Consider the following 24,262-nt stretch of genomic DNA (forward strand, 5'->3'; position numbering starts at 1 on the left):
TAGTGATTAACTGGGATTAGGGGGTTTGAGGGGAGGTAGACATGGTAGAAGGGGGCGGTGAACACAATGCAATATATATATGCTTTACTGTTGAATTTTACAAGTGAAAGTTACTGAATTTCATTAATCAATGTCACCATAATAAAAATAAAATAATTAATAAAAAAAGAAAAAATAATGCTACTACTTTGATCCATTTTTTCAGTAATTAAAACTATTATAAATACCAGTAAAAGAATAGGTGAGTAAACAGTCTTGGGCTTTTCTCCCTAATTGGGAAACCAGTCAAGGAGGGAATATAGCTTATTAGAAAGAGCCAAAAAGAATTTATAAAATGCACATAATTGACAGGTAAAATTGTCAAAATGAGCCCACATCAAACTTGTGTCTTGTTTAAGTGAGAATTAGCATAACATGTAAAACAATACACATATGTTTAACTTCTTTTACTCAGTAAATATTTGAGTACTTTAGGCCTTCTTCACGGCACTGAGGATATGGCAGTGAAGAGACATTAATCTACCTATTGTTTATAACAGATTTCAGACTGCAAGAAAAGAGACCAGATGGTCCACAATGCCTAAAATATTTATCTGGCTTTTCACAGAAAAGCATCTCAAAACCTGATGTAGCAGATCGATCCCTTGATGTGCTTTAATAGATTTTACTCAATATACTGAAATGTTTACATAGGATGTGGAACAGGTTGCCATGTAAAATTCTTTGGATTTCAGATTAATTTGAAGGTCCAATATTTGAGCACGCACGCATTAGGAACAAAACACAAAAATCTAATAACTAGCAATTTTGATAGTATCAAAGAAGAGCGCTACTATAGCAAATAACTTACTGTTGAAACTCAGCAGATATTAAAGGTATTCCAACAAAATTTGGTTAGGACAGGACATAAAACCAAATGCCTTAAATATACTTTAATTGTGAAATGATTAGCATACTGTAGACTTAACTTCATTTTTTCCCAATGGTTGTATACTACATTATCTTATGGTTATAATAGTTTATTTCCTTATTGATAGGTATTTAGACACCTTCAACTTTTTGAAACATAGTTTATAATAAATATTCTTAACATATATAGATGTAACATATTTATATAAATATCCTTAATGCATATATACATATTATATATCCTTAACTTATGTCAAACTGTATAGAGTATGTATAATGACCTACTGTATGCTTTATGTGCATAATAATATATAAGAAATTCCCTTAGATTGTGTGTGTGTGTGTTTACACAAATCCTGTTTTCCTGTAGGATCTAGTTCCAGAAATGAAGCTGTTCAGTTGAAGGGATGACATATTTGAAATTTTGAAACACACTGCTAAATTACTGGTATTTCCAAAAAGATGTATCAATTTCATCTACCAACAGTATATGAGAATGCCCTTTTCTCCCATTTGCCAACCCTGGCTGTTATTTTTCAAAAACATTTATCATTTTGACTTCAAAATGGCATTTCATTGTTAATTTACATGTTTCTAATTACCAGACAAGGCTGAATGTCCCTAGTAAAAATGTAAAATTTGTTAATTATGAATATGAACTCAAATTAAAATTTGTTTTATAGGAAAATAACAATTATTGACTGTTACCTATTGTTATAGGCTTACCTATCAGAATCTTCTTTTTCCATAATAGAAAATTGCTCGTTATCAGTTTTCCCATTCTTTCTGTGTTGAATTAATCCCTCGCTGTCTTTAGCAGCAGCATTACGTATGTTTTCTGTTACTTCCACGTCACTATTTTTGTGCTTCTTCCTTTCTTCTACAAGCTTCAATGAAAGATCGATATTAAGAATAATTGCTATTACTTTCTTCATTATAAAGACCCTTTCTATTTTCATTAATTTTATCATTTGGCTCTGAGTTTCATTGTCATGACTTTCATCAATAGAAACATTTTTGTGCTTACTTTATTATTACATATCATTGAAGTTTTTGTAAATTCTGCTTCATTTCTATTTCAGTAAAGGAAGCAGAATTTTCCAACATGTCAGAAAAGGCTTTCTTAACTTTGTGCTCTTGTTCACATTTACTCAGTGATGCATAACATCCACACACACCCCATATTTGACTAGCAGAGACAGAGAAATGAAAAGACAGAGGCACAAAATTTGTTCTCTTCTGTTTTCACCACCTTGATTCTGCATTAGACAGCCAGATTTAGGGGCTGTGATATTGTGCTTCCTCTTTCTGCCTTTTCCAATTAGTTTTTCTTTTAGTTTGTGGGAAGATCAAAGACGTGGTGTTATTCATAAAATAGATGATCCAAAGTTTACCATAACACAGAAGCTGAGTGAATCTGATAAGTCGTTAGCTAATGTAGAATTCTGGAAAATGAGTAATGCTCCCCCAGATTCACATTCAATGCCATAAAATTATATAGAAAGAGGGTCTAGAAGTAAGTATCTACTTCAGGCCATATTTACCAATAATGGGAATGAAATCAAGAAAGCATACATAATTCGTCCAAAGCTACTAAAGATACATTGCCTAGCATTTAATGGCACCGAAAGAGGTAATACTCTCCAATGCTGAATGAGATAATTAAAAGTGTGACTTTTGCAAAGTCATTTAATGCCTTAGTGTAGTGGGGAGAGCTCATCCACTTTGTCTTTGGAAGGAGAATATCTCAAATTTGTCTGTCTTAAAAAGTCAATGCACCACAAAACTCAGTTTTCTCCTTTAGAGCTAAATACTGAAAATTTTGCATAGGGTTTATGCTTCCTCTCTGATAAAATCATGCATGTCAAAATGCACCATACTTTATTAAACAACATAATATATAGATTTGACTTAACAAAAACAACTGAGAGTGTTGGTAAAATTATATACATATATAATAGGTTTTACTCAATATACTGAAATGTTTATATAGGATGTGGAACAAATTGTCATGTGAAATTCTTTGGATTTTAGATTAATTTGAGGGTCCAATATTTGAGCATGCATGCATTAGGAACAAAACATGAAATCTAATAACTAGTAATTTTGATGATAACAAAGTAGAGTGCTACTGTAGCACATAACTTACATTTTCTAATTCAGTTTCCAAGCTTTTACAGCCATTAGCGCTGCAATTATCTGCAAGTGATGGCTTCTGGAGCAGATCTTGATTAGGTTTTGTTTCCTTACAAGTATTTGTAACAGCAGAAATAGTGTGCCTTTTAATTTGAATTGTGTGTTTCACTTCATTGAAGTCAGCAAAACCCAAATCTAGAAGATTTTGTGGATCACTAGACTGATGAGTGTGTTTGACGCTGAATTTCCAGTCAGTGATGTTTGGGTTCATGTCTTTTGTCATCTGCATATCAAACTCTTGGTCCTCTTTCACTTCCAGTGTAACCCCTGGGTTCCTATTGTTATTTTCTGAATCACTGTAGAAATTCTCCTTATTTTCATTAAAAACATGCTCATAGTCTGATTTGTTCTCATTCTCAAGCTGTAGTTTATTTTCATTTAAACAAAGCTTAGAAGATGACTGGAAAGCATATCCCAGGGACCCAGAGCCTGAATGAGATGGAAAGACATTTTCGACATGGGGTTCTTCTTGTTCAGGAAATGCCTGGAATGCTGCAGAGATAGACTCTCCAAATGCATCTCTTCCCTCACAATGAAGTATATTATTTGGCAAATTAGAAGGTATTTCTCTTAAGCTTGCTCCTTCTTTAGAGTTGTCATGTGTTGGCTCTTCCTCAGGACAACCAGTAGTTTTGTATTTTCCACAAATTTCACCAGAAGTCTGCTTTAACTCATTTGGGATGAGTTTTGACTGATTTTTCCACTCTAAGTTACCTTGTTTGATCCACATTTCCTCAACCCTTTGCACATAAAGATGTCCTGAATATGCAGACATATCATCTTTATCACATTCCTTATTCATGTCTGATCCTTGAGACATTTTTTGCAGATGCAAAAGTGGAAGACTAATTTGCTTGGTTTGATTTTCAAATGTCTTTCCTGCTGGGGTACATGTTTGTGAAATGACTTGATCCTTGAGGAATCGTGAATGGACAAAGGAATATTAGAATATCTTTAAAATTTAACAGTTAAATTTTTAAAACCATGTTTAGGTACTCCCAAATCACTGGATTGTAACTAAGAAGTGAAAAATAACCTGCCTTAGTCTAAATTAGGACAAAATCATGAACTGGCACGCCTAATTTTGTCCCTATTTGAACTAAACAACTTATTATATATTAAATCCACCAAAAATGAGTCAATGATTATTAATGTTACAAAAGCGTCCTCATTTAAAACATTTTACCTCACCATATCTTAAGGAGTGGTTTTTTTAAAAGATTAACAACTGGAGAAGGAGCAAACTTTAAATTATTATTAACATCGATCAGAAAGAAAAGCAAGTTCCTCAATTTTAATTCAATTATATACTGTGATAGTGTTATTTACTGATATACTTATCTGTTGTATCCAATTCTAATATATTCTAACATCCACAAATAAGAGTGGATAAAATTTTTTATAATATTACTAATTTCCTATACTGTAATAAAATGTTTATACTCTAAAAAAAAAAAGATTCCATCCTGGAAGCTGTGATTCTCTTAAGAGTCAGTTGAGTTGATTTTATGACCCCATTTTCTCCGTGACTATAGATTATGAAGTCAATTACACAGAGATCACAAGACAGAATAAATTTTAACCGTGACATTAGTGACTAGCAATATCAACCTACAAATTTGGAATCACTGAGGATGATGACTCCTTTCACATGTATCTAACCTAAAGGCCATCATTTTTATATTGTTCATAATTTCATCTTTTAACTATATGATTCGATATTTGATGTTACCTTCTTTATCTTATATGGAAGTTATAAAAATGACAGAAGCCAACAATATTCAGAACAATTCCAAGGAAAAAGCTTAGCTCTAAGTTACTATAAATTCAAACATTATTTTAAGTTTATAACTAGGTAAAATGTTATAAAACTAAATCATCAATTATGATTTATTAATTCTAAATGGGTAGCTTGAAAGTTAATTTCAATTGAATTATGATTCCTTATGAAATCCTAGAAAATGATATTATACCAAAAAATTCAAATTAAATTTTTATGTACCTGTGGGTAGTTATGTTGGCTTCCATCAAGTCTTTCTTGCTCTTCCTCTGATGTTATTGATAAGTCTAGTTCTGCTGACAAATCTATATATTAGTTAAATTTATAAATCTTTATGAAAAATAGAAAATAACATTTTATGAATTGAGAAATTAAGTTAAACTTAACCCTTAGCCGAATATTTACCTCTTTAAAAAGATACTTCTAATTATCTAAAACTTTAACAAACTATTTAGGAAATAATAGATGTCATAATGTTCAAGGCATACAAACACCTCAGAAACTCATTCACAAATTCATATTCATGCAACATCAATAAAAAAAAACAATCAAAAATAAAACAAAATTTGGAAACACAGTACAACATATAAAGTCACAATATAACTGCTCATTTATTTTTAAAACACTCTAAGCTTCAACTGCATCATTATTTATGGTTTCCAAAATTACTGTTAATTTTAATGTTTTTATCAGTGTACACCCTTCTTTATATTGGAAATGTTTTTCCTAGTATTTTGACAAATATCTTTCATCTTTTAGGACTCAGCACTGGGGTTTAAAGACAGGAGGTGTCAAAAATGGCTTTTTTAGAGATAATGCCTCTGCTGAGACTTAAACTATGAGGTTAGCCAGAATCAAAGGGGTAGAGGGCAGGAAAGGCAGAGAGCATGCAAAGCTGTGCTATGAAGACAGGGGGAGAAGCATACAACAGCATAAAGTTTGTCTAACATAGATGGTGAGGCAGGCATGACCAGCAGTTCAGTAATTCTAGAGGAAAGGCAGATCGTAGAAAGCTCTACAGATGGAAAGTTAGGTAGAAGTCAGATCATAAAAGACATATATATGTAATTTTAGGATGCCTGGACAGCAATATGGTTCAACCAGTGGCTCACGGTCAAATATACTTTGGAAGTTGATCATTCTAAATGCTGTGGTAGTGATGAATTGGAGGGGCATATGAATAAATAGGAGACAATTTAGCAGGCAATAATGTAAAATATAGATGATACAGGCCAGGCCTAAGGCAATGTTCTAGAAATATTTAAGATGTAAATATTTAAGATGCACCCACTGCAGAATAAATCTTTATTCTATGACTAGATGAATAAATCCCGGGTACCTGGAAAACTAGGCTCTGCTCATGGCTTTACAGAGTTATCAACTAAGAAGTGAAATGAACTATGTGAACTCTGTTAAGTTGCTTCAATTCCTTTTGTAGTTTTTATGTTTTACATATTTCTGTGTTGAGGGACCTTGGGTATGTGTTTACCAAGCACCTAAAGAAATAAAACACTTGTATACATATGTAAATAACTTTAAATTTATAGCTTGAAGCCACTACTTTAGGAGATAATTGAAAGTCTTTTTGTAAAGACAATGTTAATTCCAGAGTTAAGAAAAGGAAAGAATGTGAAACTATAGAGGTGAAAAAATACTGTATGTTTTATAACTGTAGACCTGATCATATGACTGATAAAGGGCCCTAAATTAATGATTCATTAAGTGAAACACATATTAGATATAGTCAGTCCATAGAATGAGTATCATAGCAAAATTAAAATTGGTTTTCCATATGTTGTTTTTAAGTGATACAGCTCTCCTTTAAAACAACATTTCTTGTGAACTATTTATTCATCAAAAAAATTTTTAAGGTGACACACTCTATGAATACAACTTAGAGGAAGTACTATACAGCAAATTCTCAAAGATACCCATTACTGCTAGAAAAGCTTATTCTAAAATATATAAAATCATAAAACACACAAGAAATTTAATATTTGGCTTCAAAAGGTGCTTTTTCAGTTACACTGAATATTGTGATAACTAATATTTGTGAATTCAGAGCTATAAAAAAAAGCTAAGAAACTATGTTTTGTGTCTGTTGGCAATCTTTAAATCTCTACCTAGTTTTTCCATCTAGTCTTAGAGTTCTAAATAAAATCTTGGTACCCAATGCCAAACACATGCTAAATACTGATCTAAATGAAATTATTCTCCCCAATTTTCCTTCTTATATAGGTATATGTCACCTTGGTTATAGGAAAAATGCCAAGAGTTTGCTATGTTATGATGTGTGTTGCACAGACAAAAGAAAACTAGATTTTGCCACAAAATGATTTTTGAAAACTCAGAAGTATGGTGAAGCCCCCAGTGGTGGTCTAGGTTTGAACTCTTTTTGTTTCTTTATTACCTTCTTTGCTCTCTCTGTTTTCTGGTAGCTGTGATCCATGCAGGTCATGGAGCCTATCCTTCCCTATTAGAAACACAGCTTCAATATTAGTCTTATCTTTATGTATCAAGGTCATCTGTCCAAAGTCTGTGGATGCTGACTGATGTGGGGTCATCGATTGTGATACAAATGGACATTTATTGTCAATATTCAAATCCCCAGGTCTTTGACAGGTCTCATGATAGAGGGGCAAACTAGGACATTCCCAATCTGAAGAATCTGAAAATAAAGTTTTCATTAATTAGAATGTAAGCAATACTAATTTCACTAACCTGTAAAAGTTCTGTCTCCAGAGCAGCAGTGCCATGTCCCTGTCAACCCCCAAGGACACTGCTCCTTCACAACATATTTTATTTTATATGTCCTATACTTGTCATTCACATAGATAAGTTTAATAAATGATTGTCACTCAGCAATTTTTATCACATGGGGTATTTTCCAGAAAACCTTTGCTTATTAGTAATTAAGATTCTTCAGGGTACAAAATTTTTTGTTATTATCAAAATTTCTGTCTAACCATTTATTCTAAGTTTAAGTTGAAAAAACTTTTAATGAATGATACTACCTTTAATAAGAAACTACTTAATTACAATAAAATGGTCTTTTTAAAATCCACCAATATCTTCAGAATTTACTTCCTAAGCCTTAGATAGACAGAAATTCATATGACAATGACAATCTTGGGTGACCTTATTGTTTCATGTAAACGTAAGTACATCTAGGTCAACCACAATCCACCAAGAGTGTCATGTGACAGAAAATGAGTATACAACACACACATTTTCCTTTTCTAAAAAAATCAAATTTCTTAGATTCAAACTTTTTAAGACAAGTGAAAGAAAAAAGCAATAAATGTAGAAGTAAAGCTTAAAAGCCTGCTTTATCATGGGGGGTTTCTTTATAATTTCATATCCACGAACCTCATATAAGTCATAAAACGGTGTTTCTTGGTATCATCTGAGAATGCCTAGAGTCCAAATATCCATTGTTTTAGGGAGTCCAAGAGGTCAAACTATTTTCACAGGAATGCTAAATGTTATTTGCTCTTTTCACTCTCATTCTAGTATAAGTGTACAGTAGAGTTTTCCACAGACATGAAATGTGGTAACATCACAACTCTATGATTAAGGGGTCATACTTCTAATGGCTAATGGAATGTATGACTGTGTGTGTTTGTATTTGAAAATTTTCAGTTTTAATTTAAAATATTGTCTCTCTCTATATATATATCAAACCTAATTTTAAAAATTATTTAATATTCTCAAAAACTATTAATATAATAAAAAAGATCCTAAGGCTAAAAGTATCAGAATTACTTTTTTAAAAAGATTGTGTCTACCAAATATTCATTATGATGAATTTCTTCTTTATTTTCAATCATCAAAGACATCATAAACAACACCCTCTCTCCTCCCCCCCACCCACAGAGTCAGCTAATCAGAAAAACTGGTTGTAATAAGCTCATCGGTATGACAACATTTAGATGATATACTTTTAAAACACAGTGATATATTAGAAACTGAAGCTTTACTCTAAGTAAAGGTTGGAACTCAATAAATATTTTAAAATAGTGAGAAGAAACTTTATCATCAACTTCTGGGAAATTCAAATAAGTACAAAAATTCCAGCATGAAAAATTTAGAGTACTGAACCAAAACAAAACAGATCAGAGTTAAAGATTACATTTTAAAATTTTACTTTACTTATTTTTGTAAATAACTTTTTTTTCCTCAAATATGGATACCAAAATGACATCTACTTTATCTCAAATCTGTCAAATAAATTTGTAAAAAAAGAAATAGAAAAACAATGAGCATGTCAAATATTTTTGTGTACTCCTTTTGAGAGTTCAATTTGATTCACAAAATTTACCTGATCTGGATGTTTGTATATCCTTCATTTCTATTGCTTTCTTGGGATTAGAATCTTTCACTTCAATGGGATGCTGAATGGATTTTGAAACAAGATGATTAATAACTAATGTACATTTCATATAATTTATACTTAATTATTCAAGATAAAAATATAAAAGTTATTACCTTCAAGTGAGGATATTTCTCAAGGGAATCTAAAAATGCAAAGGGACATGTACTCAATTATATGTGACTAGGAAAGCCATCTACACATTCATGCAGAGTTAGTGTGGAGCTGAATCCTCATGTTTGGCTTTGGAAATGACTGTAGTAGCGGTTAGTGTTTTTTGGGGGGTAGTGAAAGAGTATAGAAGAGCAACATGACAGAAATATAAATCCACTATATATACTGCAAAGAAGTATAATTTAATGAAAGGGAGAGTTGAGCTTTCAAAAGTAAGGTTATGTTTCAATGATTCTCACTAAACAAGATCATTCTTCCTATACCAATGTCAACATGCTGATTAATGAGGTGAAACATGATCTTTCATGAGAGGAATAAAGCATGACCCAGATAGGATCCATGTGAAACCTGATGATAGAATACAACAGAATATCTTGAATTGAGATCATCAGAGTCATTTATATCATTATGCTACAAGTTTTAATCATGGTCATCAATGTGCCCTTTGATTTAGCAAGTACACAGTTGTCATGAGAATTCGGTTGAATGCATAATTGATTTAGCAACTGAGAAAGTTATATGAATTGACCAGTTTGGATATACACTTGTAGAACAATACTTAATAAAACTATTCATTTTGTCCATACTAATGTCCCCAACTGCTATGCTTAAATTTCTTCTGTCCTCTAATTTGGCCACCTCAAAGATCTTAAACCACTTCAGCAAAATGTACAGAAAATATATCTAAGAAGTAATGTGTAATGAGCTTACAACATTGAAATATGGTTATTAATATAAGAAAAATTAATTGAAAGAGAAATATATAGTAAAATCTTTTATGTTTAAAAATCAGTGTAATATTATTAAAAGTAAATATTTATCATTTAGGGAATAAATGCTAGAATTTCTTTTCTTTTTATTTCATACTTAGCTGGGCTTCATATATCATGCTGGTCTTTAAAAAATTTTTATGAACCAGCTAACTGATCAAAAATTAACTATCTTAAAAAGTCAGCCAATACTTCTGTATTCAAACTAATCTCCTTTGAATAACACAAACCAGTGTAACATATACCTTTGATGCCTGATTATCTTAAGATGGATCAGTGAGTGGCTACAGTTCATCCCAATTTTTGAACTTCTTTCTGCTACCAGTGTTCTCTGGAATGATCTCATCTTCTGTTTCATTGCAAATATTCTAAAGCCTTCTAAAGTGAGGCCTCTCAAATTTCCTCATCAACTCTATATTTACCTAGCTAATATCTTCCTTTCTTCCCTCCTTTTGTTCACTATCTTCTTTCTTCTCCAAAAGTAATTTATATACTTTTGGTCTAGATACTTCCCCTTTTCCCATTCTTTTTGTAGATTGTCTCACCACTTCTTCCCGCCCCCCACCCAACCTCTCTTTCTTTAGCAGTAGTACCTTACATCTATCATCTCTGCTGCTTCCTCCCCTTGCTTCTATTTAGCTATAATCATGCTTGGAAAAGAGAGGGAAAGAGAAAGGAATTAGGAATATGAAGACTATGAGCATGTCAAATATCTTCTGTACTTTCTTCCAGAGTTAATATTGTTTTACAAAATTTACCTGATCTGGATGTTAGTGTATCCTTTATTTCTACTGCATTTTTAACCACAGCATCTTTCACTTCAATGGTAGGCTGAATGGGTTTTGAAACAAATGATTAAAAACTAATGTACATTTCATACAATCTGTACTTCATTATTCAAGATAAAAAGTATAAAAGTTATTACCTTCAAGTGAGGATGTTTTTCAAGAGAATCTAAAAATGCAAAGGGACATATACTCAGTGATATGTGAATATGAAAGCCAACCGTACATTCGCACTCAGTTAGTATAGAGCTGATACTCATATTTGATTTGGGAAATGACTATATTAGGTGTTTATATTTTTGGGGGGAAGAGAGTGAAGGGAGTATTAGGACAGCAACAAGACATAAATGCAAATCCATTATGAATACTGAAGAAAAAACGGAAATATAGGTTTAACAAAACATGCAGCTGAGCTTTCAAAAGAAAGGTTATATTTCCACTAGATCAGTGTGCATATACCAACATCAACATGCTGATTGATGGGTGAAAAGTAATCTTTTTTTTGAGCAACAAATCATGACCCTGACAAGATCCATGTGAAACCTGATGATAGAATGCAACAGCCTATATGTCATGCAATACATCAGAATCATTTATACCATTATGCTACAAGTATTCATCATGATCTTCAATTTGTCCTGTAATTTAGCAAGTATACAGTTGTCATGAGAGTTCAGGCAAGTGCATAAGTCATGTATCACCTGAGAAAGGATTATGAATTGACTAGCTAGGATATCTACTTGTACAATAATAAGAGAAATATTTATTTTTTCCATGCAAATGTAGGCTACTGTTATGCCTACATTACTTGTATTCTCTAGTTTAGCCATCTTTTAAACTTTCATGACCCACTCATGCAAAAAGATACATAAAACACATTGAAGAAATAATGCATAATCAGCGTTTGATATTGAAATAGTATCATTAAAAAGAAAAATTTATTAAATGGCCAAAGACATTTTAGATGTTAAAATCTTGTATGTTTCAACATCAGTATAATATTTTCTGAAAATAACAATGTTAGCACTTAGGTAATGAACTCTATAATTTCTTTTGTTTCCAGAATTAGTTGGAATGGTATATCATGCTGGCCTTTGAAGAGGCTATTTTATGAACAAGCTATTTTATTCAATTATTAGCTACTTTAATATTAAAGAGTCAATGCTTCTATATTCAAATGAATCTCCTTCAAATAACAAATACCAATGTAACATATATCTTTGATACCTGATAAGCAGGAGGAGGATAACTGAGTGGCTACAATTTACTCCAATTCTTGCACTTCTGCTTCTAGTGTTGTCTGGAGCATCCATGATCTCATCTTCTGTTTCAGTGCAAATATTCTAAAGCCAGCTAAACTGAGGTCTCTCAAATTTCCTCATCAACTCCAAAATTACCTAACTAATGCCATCCTTTCCTCCTTTCTTCCTTTCATTATACACCTTCCTATTCAAAATAATTTCTAGACCTGAGGTCTTCATATTTCCTCCTTTTCCATTCCCTTTGTGGATTGTTCCCAACTCCCTTTTCTCTCTCTTTTTAGCAGCAGTATCTGACATCTATTATTTCTACTGCTTCAACTCCTTGCTTCCCTTTTGCTATAAACATGCTCAGAAATAAAAACAAGATAATGCTGTTTCTTGTCCCTCGCACATCTTGAACTATCCAATGCCTTTTCTTTCCGCTTTCTCTGAGCACAGTCTGAAGACCAGCAATATTAGAAAAATATTAGGTCAAATAAATCCATAATCAGTACACAGATTCCAAACTGGAAAATTTAGGGTATTAAAAAAAAAACCAACAAACAAACAAACAACAAACCAAACCAAAACAACAACAACAAAAACCCATTAGAGTTAAATCTTACATTTTTTAAATTTTGGTTTATTATTTGTATCAACATTTTCCTCAAACATAGATACCAAAAATAGAGTTCTATGTAATCAGGTACCTCAATCTGTAATGCCTTCCCAACAGTGAGGAAAAGAGGAAGAGTTAGGACATTTTGCTGTACGTCTCTGACAAGTTTTGGTACTGGAAGCTTACTTTATATATTTTTTTTCTGTATTTCTAATACTCTGATATGACTTTTTCTAAAGAATTATTTTACCAACTTCCAGTGCATATATCTGCTTTTGTTGTTTCATTAACTTCCTCTAATTTTTGCCTTTCTTAGTCTTCATTTGCTTTTTTATTCTTCCCCTGTTTTTTATTTCCTGAGTTTCCTTAGGTCTTAGAGTATCATGAAGCAGAACAAATAATGTAGGTCCTTTAGTGACACTATCAGTTTAATCTGTTGCTGATACCAGATATAAAATACTACTGATCATTTCTCTTTTCTATGTTTTCTTTTTTTCGTCTTTATTGAAATATAATAGACAATTAGTTCCTTGTATTTACATTATACAATTCAATGATTTTTTTTTCAGATGGTTGGCGTATGATAATATATCAGTTTCAGTTGTACAGCATAGTGATCAGAGATCCACATAACTTGCAAAGTGATTACCGCACTATATTTAGTACTTCTTTTTCTCCTTACATATTTATTACATTATTAACCATCTTCCCCATGCTACACTCTACATCTCTAAGTCTATTCTGCAACTATCCATTTGTAGCTGTTAATCCCTTTGCCATTTTTTTTTGTCCCTGCGAACCCCCATCCCATCTAGTACCTCTAAATATTCTCTGTATCTGAGTTTATTTCTGCTTTAATTGTTCTTGATTTTGTTTTTTAGATTCCACATTTACATGAATCATGTGACATTTGTCTTTCTCTATCTGACCCATTTCATTCAGTGCAATACCCTCTAGATCCATGAAGGCAATGTCTTTTTCCATCCCCTTCCTTTTAGTCTGTGTGTGTCTTTTAATTTGAAGTGAGTCTCTTATAGGCAACATATGTAGGGGTCTTGTTTTCTTATCCATTCAGCCATTCTATCTTTTGGTTGGAGCACTTAATTCTTTTCCATTTGAGGTACTTGTTGATAGGAAGGTAGTTATTACCATTCCTTATTCCTGTTTTTGATATATGTTTTTTCTTCTTAAAGAAGTCCTCCAACTTTTCCTTTAATGCTGGCTTGGTGATGATAAATTCCTTTAGCTTATTTTTGTCTGGGAAGCTCTTTATCTGTCCTTCAACTCTAAATGATAGCTTTGCTGGATAAAGTAATCTTGGTTGTAGATCCTGGGTCTTCATCATGTCAAATATTTTGTGCCAAGCCTTTCTGTCCTGCATAGCTTCTTTTCAGAAATCAACTGCCAGTCTTATGGGTGCTCCCTTGTAGGTAACTGCTTGTCTCTTGCTGCTTTTAAGATTCTCTCCTTGTATTTAAACTTTGGTATTTTAATTAAAATGTGCCTTGGTGTGAGCCTCTTTGGTTTCCTAGTTTTGGGGATTCCCTGAGCATCCTGGAGTTCTATGTCTATTTCCTTTACCAGGTTAGGAAAGTTCTCCATCATTATTTATTCAAATAGCTCTTCGACACCCTGTTTTCATTTAGGTACTGCCATGACATGGATTTTTTTCTTTAATAATGTCCCACAAGCTCCTTACATTATTGTTATAGTCTTGACTTCTTTTTTCTTGCCATTCTGATTGAGTGCCCTTGGCTTTCTCATTCTCTATATAGGTCATTTGATCTTCTTCTTTATTCACTTTGTTTATTCCATTTAATATACTTCTCATCTCAGATAATGTGTTCTTCATTTCTGACTGGTTCTCTTTTATAATTTCCATTTCCATTTTTATGTTTTTTTTTTATCATTATTGAAGTTCTCACTGAATTCATCTACACTTACCATAAGTTTACCGAGTATCTTTATAACCAGTGTTTTGAACTCTGCATCTGTTAGATTGCTTGACTTCATTATTTCTGGATCTCTGTTCTGTTCTCTCATATGGTTTCTGCTTCTTTGTCTTTCCATTTTGGCTGCCTTTCTGTGTCTGTTTCTATGTACTAAGCAAAGCTGTTAAGTCTCCCCATCTTATTAGTGTGGATTTGTGTAGTGGGTGTCCAGTGGCGCAGTCCTGAGAGGGGTTCAGCTGCAGGCCAAATTTAGCCCAAGTCTGTGCCCCTCCAGACCCATCTGTTAAGATTCAGCAAGCAACTCACAGATGCTGTGCTTGTAGATGCCTCAAAAGGCCACACCAGAAACCGAAGCCAGCTGCCACAAGAGTGAGTCTAGGCGCTGCTTTGCAAGGAGCACCTGACTTGCAGAGGATACACCTGGATGTGGCTTGGGTGGGGCTGTGAGCTGAGGTAGGCAGGGTTTCAGGGAATCAGCTGGGTGGAGACCTCCGTTATCCAGTTTGATGATATCAGGGCTATGGCAGCGCTGTGTCTGTGCACTGGGAGGAGGGAGGGCTCAACGGAGGAACAGTGGATACCACTGGCATTTCTGTACAGAGTCAGTCTCTCCTCAGCCCTCACTCTGACAACTCAGAGTCCCTTTATAAGTCCCTGTGCAGCTGAACTGGCATTGGTGCTCAGGGCAAGCAGCTCTGTTATCATGAAAGTCCACTCGTGGACACGGCACCTTTAAGAAGTGTCTGCCGCAGCTACTGCTGCTGTAGCCTCGGTCCCACTCAGCCGCTCAGGACCAGGCAGCCTCATGTCCTCACCTTGTCCTACCTCTGCCATTGCAGGGTGCTTTTTTGGATTTCTCCCTAGTTGTATGGCTTGTTCATCTAGATCCCAGGTGATTTTTCCTTGCTGTTTTCTCCTTGATTTTGTCAAAACTTTGATTTGGTCGCCAGAGGAATGAACAGAACCTCTATCATTTACGCCATTTTCCCGCCCCCGTTTCTGTTTTCTTACTCTGCATTTAATAGGTGATTTTCTTTGGCTATTAGACTATATGAGGAGTCACGTTTTAAGCTAACATTCTGTCAATTACTTTTTTACAAAATGCAGTCCTTACCTCTTATTCGCCCATATACTATACGTTTTCTTCTTTGATCTGCAGCTCCAGATAAGTGATCAACATACTTCTTTGGAACACTTGCAGAAAAATTCTGTTAAAATTTACATCAATAATAAGTTGAATTAACATTTCTAAGTTCTTTCTAAGAAAATATCTAAATTCTCTACATTAAAAGCCATTAGACTTAAAAATAAGAGAAGCATGTATTGAAAACCAAAATATTAAATAGAAAACTTCATATTATGCTCTCTAGATCAAGTCCATCTTTGGTCTTCATTTGGATACTCTCAGATAATTAAGCATGGAAGGCCAGAGTAAATACTTTCATAGACAAAATACTGATTTATATGCACACATTAACAGGGAACTAACTTCAAAATATCTATTCTACTTTGCATTCCTGACAAGATAAAAGAACATTCTGAAATATACGTATTTAAATAAATTCTTTAATAAGTGTACTTGGTCTAAATTTAAAATATTTCTAATATCAAAATTTTGTTAGTGTTAAAATCAGATACTGATTTTAACCTTGGAGTATGCATGTTGAGTATAAATAGATCATTGTAGGACCCGTTTCACTTAGTAAAGAAGGGCTTGTAAAAGCTATTTTTGGATTAATTTTTGATAGGAAAAATTATTGAATAAAATGGCAGAGCAGTAAGTAAAACTTTTCTTGAAATTATGATAAGAATAGCAAAAAATTACATAGTTATGCAACTCTTCTAAAAAGATTAGTAAGCTTTAATAAAGGAAGAATGACAGTATTTATTAATCATGTAACTGTGCCAGGCACTATTTATACACATTTGTTTATTTTTTATATACAACAATGATCCAAATTGTATGATGGTAGTTACCCCACTTTCTGTTTCCTAGTCATTCCAAGATAATAGGGTAAAATGAAGAACAGATGTGATCCATTGTTCTCTCTGTCTACCATGTCCTTTTCCTATAATTTCATGTGACTGGTTCCTTTTCATACATCACTCGGGTGGTTTTTGTCACACATTCAGAAAGAATTTTACTGACCAAGTAAATTATACTCCCATTTCCATATTCCAAGTATAAGCTGCCCCAATATCTCTAACCTAACATTGTTTATTTTCTCTACATGAAGCACTTATGGTGACTTATACTGGATTGTTGTTTGCATGTTTTTCTGCTCCTATTGCTACAGCCTAACCCCTCAACTTCTAGACTTAGTTCTATCTGTTCAGCGCATAGTTGGTATTCCATAACAGAAATTTACTTCTGGTTAAACATTTAAGATCTCATTAAAAGGGCCTCAAGTACTAAAGCACTACATATCCATAGGACAGAGCTCTCCAACATTTTTGGCACCAAGGGACTGGTGCTCCTATGAGAATCTAACGCCTGATGACCTGAGGTGGAGCTGAGGCAGTGATGCTACTGCTGGGAAGCACTTGCAAATACAAATGAAGCTTTGCTCACTTGCCTGCCCCTCATCTCCTGCTGTGTGGCCCAGTTCCTAACAGGCCACGGACCAGTACTGGTCCATGGCCCAGGGGTTGGGGATCCCCACTATAGGATATCACGAGTAACTATTATAACTTAACATCCCCAGAATTCGAAATCCACATCCCCGTTCTAACTTTCCCATTCTTTTATGACAATACTGCCATTTCATTGTTGTTTGGCTTTACAAAAAACATTCTCAATATTTAGTTAAGTAACTAAATACCACTGTGATCATTGTGTTTTACATTTCCTAGCACCCTTTACAGTTTACTAAGTGATTTCAGATTTTTTACATTTGTTCATTGCACATACCTGAAAGGTAGGTATTAGTATTCTTCTTATGAATGAGGTCACTGACATTCCAACAGGTTAAATACAAGTTTTCCAAGATCTCATAGCTCATAAGTGACCGAACCAGGATGCCAGCATACTTTTAGACTTCAAATATAGTATTTGAACCATTAGGTATCAGATCCCTATGTCTAAGAGATCATGCCTTTCTTATCTCTTTTTATAGTTGTCACCTTAGATTAGCTCACTGCTATATACTTAAGTTGCTACAAATATGGTTGCCATAAAGGTACTCAAAATATGCTATTTTTTCTTTCCAAAAAAGCTGTTCTTTGCAGATTCTACTTGACAATACAAATATAATATAACTTCAAAATCCCCTGCATTATCTTCTCATGTTCCAAGGTATTAAAAAAAAAAAAAGTAGAATCTAACATTTGGCCACAGGTTGACCTGGAATAACTCTTTCATTTTTAGGTAAACTTAACTTCAGAACCCAAACTGATTCCTTATGACTTTTAATCCTTTATTTCTCATACTATATACTTAAGTTACTACAAGTATGGATTGAATTCATTAAGTGAATCTTGCAAATTAGCAGAATTGTCTGATGCAGTATTGTTGTATTTATAAGTTATCTTATCAGTTAGTTATAGGTTAAAAACATGAAAATATTTTTATGTGCAAATGCACAGGTGAGAAATTAAAGTCAAAGCATACCTTTATGTTTTAACATCACTCAATGCTGATATTAAAATTAAAAATTAATAACGAAAGACAGTACCTCAGAATCCCAAGGTGATTCTACATCTTCCGCTTCTTCTATTCCTAATGCCAACAGTTTAACAATAAAATGTAAGTATAGATACATTAATGTGATTTGTTAGTAAGAATTTAAGGTACATATCAAGTCTAAATCTATAAATATTTTGATAATATAAAAGTAATAGCAGAAAAAAATTCAGGATGTTAAAACTTTGGCAAGAAAAAAAGTCAGTTGTAGCTGGGATACTTTTGAAGAAAGACAGCAAAAAATATACACTTAGAGGAAATGGATCATCACATTTTAGATTGGTTTATACCACCATGTAAGAAGAGAAAATATATATAGATAGGTACTACATTACCACTTGTATTATTTTTATGTGCTCCATCAACATAAGTCAAATTGTCCTTATTTCTTTGTTCCTGTGGAGTCCTTTCATTAATATTCATAATACTTTCTTTGTTTCCAACTGCCGGCTTTGTTACATCTTCCTATGAAAACAAAAGAAAACAAAAACCAAACTTGAGAAAATACTGTGTTTATTGACTTGCTTAATCAATCAATCAGGAAGAAAATAAACATTTACTGTATCTACCAATCATAGGCACTAACCTGGGAAAAGTGGAAATATAAGTAAAAGATTTCATTCTATATGCTAAGAGCAGTAGAGATACATGAAAACAATAAGAACAGGAAAGTATCATTTGCTACATGCGCAACTGAAGTGAAAAATGTATAGTAAGGGCATGAAAAAGAACAAGTCTGGGGAGCTCAGGAAATGCTGCAAAGATAGGGCTGTATCTTGAGAGATACATGCAGGGAGAGGGTGTGAAGGGCATGCTAAAAAGGGCAGCACAAGCAAAAGCATGAAGTATATAACAACACAGTAAGTGAGGGCAGCAAAGTAATGTGGTAAGACTGGAACACTGGGAATGGAATGGAGAGAGAAAACGGGAGAATCAGAGCCACAGCAAACAAGGCAAGTGTCATCTGGCATATGAATTTTACCTTCACGTTTTGAGGAGGCAAAAATGAGAAGAGGACACATTGTCACAAACATAATTTAGAATAGCCACTCTGGCAGCAATGTAAATGTGATCATAAAAAATGCAAAACTAGAAAAGAGTATTTTAAAATTAAAGGTGAGAAAATGTATTATGGTAATAAGAAATACAAAATCATCAATGGGTAGAAAATATTTAACTTAGTTTGTGACTGGATGTGGTGATTCCAGGGAACGTTAGAGTCCAGAACTTTTTATGCTTCAGTATTTCGGTGGTGGATTTACTAGGATGGGGAGAACAGATGAAAGAGTAGATTACAAGAGTCAGTGAAAAGGAAAAGGGCCAGGGGCAATATCTTTAGTTTGGGACATGCTGAAAGCACACAGGGGCCTTAGAAAAAAGATCTGGATAAATACATTTGGAGTAGAAACAGGTGACCTTACTCAGGGAAAGCATATGATATTAAGAAAATAGATGTTTGTAAAAAGACATTAATCTGATGTAATTAAATAATACAAACCTACACAGAACATGTGAAATTTTAAATATAAAAACAAGAGCAGGGGAATAAAAACATGGGATTCAATTGTTCCATTACATATTTCAAATTGTGTTTCAACAATGTAAAATACTCTGTTAAGGATCTGAGCAAATATTTATTTTTGAGTTATTATAGTGAGAAGCATTTTAAGTTTAATAAAAAACATTGATTGTCAAACATCAATTTATGATGTTACAGGATTACCCTTTATTAAAAATTAATTTTAAAGGACAAGTTTTAAATTCTAGGAGAGAAATGGTAATGTAATTACAAGAAAGGCAAATGGAATATGAGGCATTTTTAAGTACTACTATGATGTATGAGAGAAATATAAATCCCTAATTTTAAATTCACATGGTTTTCTTATTCCCCTATGAACAGCACACTAATAGCACTAATTTCCCATATCTTCTATTTATTATGTAGATAAAGACTACAGAAAAAATCTAGTATTAAAAATGATAAAACTATGATTATCTCAGTTGAAAATTTTAAAGTCTTCAAACATATCCACGATTACCAAGCTGGAGTGAATGAAGAAAAAGACTAAAAACTCAAGTCTCCTGGATGTCACACTTTTAGATATGGAAGAATTTTCTTCTAAGGTTAACAACTATGATTACCAAAGTTAAAATTTTTAAGAATAGTATTAAATGTACCCAGTGTTGGTGATAACTTAAAAAGTAAAACATCATCTTGCAGAGATAATTTTGTATACTCTGTTGGTAATCTTCCTTTCCTTATAATTTTAAAATAACAAGTATTTTTTATTAGAAAAAATTCATAAATTGTGATTTTATTCACTTGATGTGGGCATGTTTGTCTATTAATTGTGGTATTAGTAGGAAAAGGTCAATCAGTATCTCTAGCTCCAAAGGGCTCGTAAACTGCACACAGCCTCGGAGATGTTTCCTGCATCAGTATAATGGCAAAACTGTTGTCTGTCCACTCGTAGGTGACCAAATAGATAACTCATGTAACTTCTACACAATGAAAATCTCTGCAGCCGTTGCAAAGAACAAGTATCTCAGAGATACTGTTAAGTAAAGAAGGAGAGAACTGAAGACTTGTATTTAGTGAGCCCATTTGGTTGTTTTCAAATGTGTAATATCTTAATTTCAATGATTATTGTTATGACAGTATTCTTTTTTTAGCAAGAAAAAGTTCACAAAACATAAAATAACTATTTCAAAGCGAACGATTCCATAGCATTTAGGACATTCACAATGTCGTGCAACCATCAACTCTAGGTCCAAAATATTCTCATCACCCCAAAAGAAAATCCCATTCCTATTAAATAGTCACGCCTCACTCCCCAACCACCATCCCTAGGCAATCACTTATCTGCTTTCTGTTTCTATAATTTAATTTAGTCTTGATGTTTCATATAAAAAAAAATACAAGAAAAATTTTTAAAAAAGAATCTCTACAGAAAAAAAGTCTATTTTTTCCTTTGAGAAGGTTGTAGTTTAAAATTAATTTTCTCATTTAATGATTAGAGATTAAGAACTTCATTACATAATCAGATACTTGAATTTTAATTAGTGAAAAAACTAAATAACATACTTATTTATTTCCTCTATCTTTATTTCACCCACCAAAATCTAAAACACCTACGAAGAATACACCAAATGGTAAGATAAGTTAATTAAGCAAGTTAGATTTGTACAATACAGTAAGATAAGCTAGAAAGCACATGAAAATGTAGGAACAACAATTTACAATTTATAATAAATCTGATAAGACCTAAAAGAGATTTCACTTTGCATTATCTATGAACAAAGCTTATGCCAAAATGAATATAAGACGTCACTGAATTAAGCTTAAAAGTGAGCATTAAAGAGAAAGAATTCAAATGAAATATTCAATAAGCAAAAAAAACTGAGAATTAAATTCTCTTTCAATTCTTCATACAATTCAGCAATAAGTAACTGAGAAAAGTCTGAGCATTTTTTCTTCTTTACCTGGCTTTGTTTTGCATTTAAAATAAATTCTATTATATTTTATAACATAGCGAGTTCCTACTCTTAGTTACCCCACTCCTCATTCTGTTGTGTTGTTATAATAATCTCCTCATCTTAACTCTCTCATTAAAACTTGATGTTTATCTGGCCCTTCTTAAATAAATTTTTCCTGTACCTCCTCATCTTCACATTCATCTAGCTGTTCTTTCTAGTTGCTTTCTATTTCTCTCCTTCCATAATGGCAGACCTAAGAATTGTTTACTTTGATGAACCTTTACAAATCCCAATCCTGTACATAAATGTCTCTTGTTATTACACTTGTTTTCTATTATCATCTTGAAGACTCCTATTTCTTTCTAGAATCCTTTTTATTACTACAAGGATCAGGGGGATGATACATGAAAAAACATAGGGAGAACATTTAAAACAAAACAAACAACTCACTTTTGTAAGACCAAGGACTGCTAAAGACATGAGTGAAGGTTTTAGAGGAGGTTCAGGTGATGGAAAATCAGGACGAGACCATCCCTGGTCTGTAGTTGATGGTTTGGGAAGGGTTTCAACCACAGATTCATTTTCAATATGAATTTTATCGTCCTTATACAATGTTCCATTTTCTGATCTCACAATAGCATAGTTTGCTTCTGCTATGGTAAAAGCAAAGTAAAGAGTACATGAAAATATCTGTAACTTCAAATCAGTGTTAATGTAAGAAGAGACAGTCTTCAAGTAGCTTACTGTTTTTTAGGGATTGGTGAACAGCAGTCATTTTCTTTGCTAAGCTTGGATTCATGACATTCTAGAAAAAAATTATAGTTTTAAGTATCAAATTTGATCACAAGTATGTTAATATTCACCATTACTCTCACTCAAAGGCCAAAAGCTTTGGAATCATTCATATGTAGATTTGTATCCCAGTTCTGCTACTTACAAACCTACATCTTCTCATGGGGTGAGGATTATGAGAGAGGACATAGTAAGCCCAAAAATGTTACTTTCCTGACCTGTAAATAATTATTATTCAAAAGTTCAATAGATTACAAATTTTACTCCTGGGTAGCTTAGAGTACTAGGGAACAAAAACTAACATTAAAAGATTTAAATTATTTGTTATATTTTGAAATGTATTTGCATGCTTTACATTTACATGAATTATCTCTTATGGGGGAAATATGACAGTTTAATTTTTAGTAGTATCTTATAATAGGTGGGTTGGAATAGCTTTCTCTTTGTCAAAAGCTAAAATCCAATGATTGTTTAAATTCGCTCCTCCTAAGAAAGAAAAAAAAGATTAAACCAATGGGGCAATAATTAATAAATGAAAGCCGACACATAAAAAATAGTAAACCATGGCCTCATATGTTGACAATGAGGACAGATAGAGGTGGACTGAAAAAGCAGACATGGAAGAAATATAGATTAAACATAAAAAAAGTTTGAGGAGGAAAAAGAAATAAAAAAAATGAGACAGTCACTCAAGTACAAGCTTAAGACAAGGAAAAAAAATAAGAGAGTCAAACAAGTACAAGCTTGAGATGAATAAAGGAAACCATAAGTAAGTAATATATGTAGGAATTTATATAAAAATGTTTGTAATGTATCAATAATACATCAGTATTATTAGGAATATATGGTGAACAATAGACTATTTTTTCACTGTGACCAAGTTGTTGAAACAACCGAAGTGCCTTTCCATAAATGACTGGATAAAGAGGTGGTACATATATACAATAGAATACTACTCAGCCAAAAGAAGTGGTGACATACTGCTATTTGCAAAAACATGGATGAATCTTGAGATTATCATGTTAAGCGAAATAAGTCAGACAGAAAAAGTTGAGAACTATATGATTTCACTCACATGTGGGATATAAAACTGAAAGTAACAAATGAACAAGACAAACAAACAGAGACTCATGGACATGGCCAATGGTTTTCTAGTTACCAGAGGGGAGGAGAGAAGTGGAGAGATAGATAAGGGTAAAGGAGTCAAATATATCGTGAGAGAAGGAAATCGAACTTTGTTTTTGGTGAATACATAAAGCAATATACATATAAAGTATATTTGAACTGTACACTGGAAGTTTATATAAATTTATTAACTAATGTTATCCCGATAAATTTAAAAATATTAAAAAATAATATTCTGTAATTTTAGAGCAGTTTTAGGTTCACAGCAAAATTGAGCAAAAAATTCAAAGCCCAAACAAGCATCACTTGGACTGAGTGTGCCCTGTATCTCTTGCTAAGCGGCCACCAGTCCAGCAATAGGGGAAGCCAGCCTCAATTCACAGTATAG

General features: G+C 33.0%; 1 protein-coding gene across 1 annotated transcript in view; it reads right to left on the bottom strand.

Moving 5' to 3' along the window:
• LOC105307144 (ankyrin repeat domain-containing protein 26-like) overlaps nt 1-24,262 on the bottom strand; it is a 105,352-nt gene that overhangs the window by 38,295 nt on the left and 42,795 nt on the right. The window contains 11 exon segments of the mRNA XM_023524595.1: nt 1,618-1,796; nt 5,108-5,181; nt 9,207-9,279; nt 9,374-9,402; nt 10,960-11,032; nt 11,127-11,155; nt 15,913-16,006; nt 18,473-18,516; nt 18,816-18,945; nt 22,408-22,610; nt 22,702-22,762. Coding sequence (XP_023380363.1) covers nt 1,618-1,796; nt 5,108-5,181; nt 9,207-9,279; nt 9,374-9,402; nt 10,960-11,032; nt 11,127-11,155; nt 15,913-16,006; nt 18,473-18,516; nt 18,816-18,945; nt 22,408-22,610; nt 22,702-22,762 — 989 coding nt within the window.

The sequence above is a fragment of the Pteropus vampyrus genome, unplaced genomic scaffold, assembly GCF_000151845.1.
Source record: "Pteropus vampyrus isolate Shadow unplaced genomic scaffold, Pvam_2.0 Scaffold481, whole genome shotgun sequence".
Classification (NCBI taxonomy): Eukaryota; Metazoa; Chordata; class Mammalia; order Chiroptera; family Pteropodidae; genus Pteropus; species Pteropus vampyrus.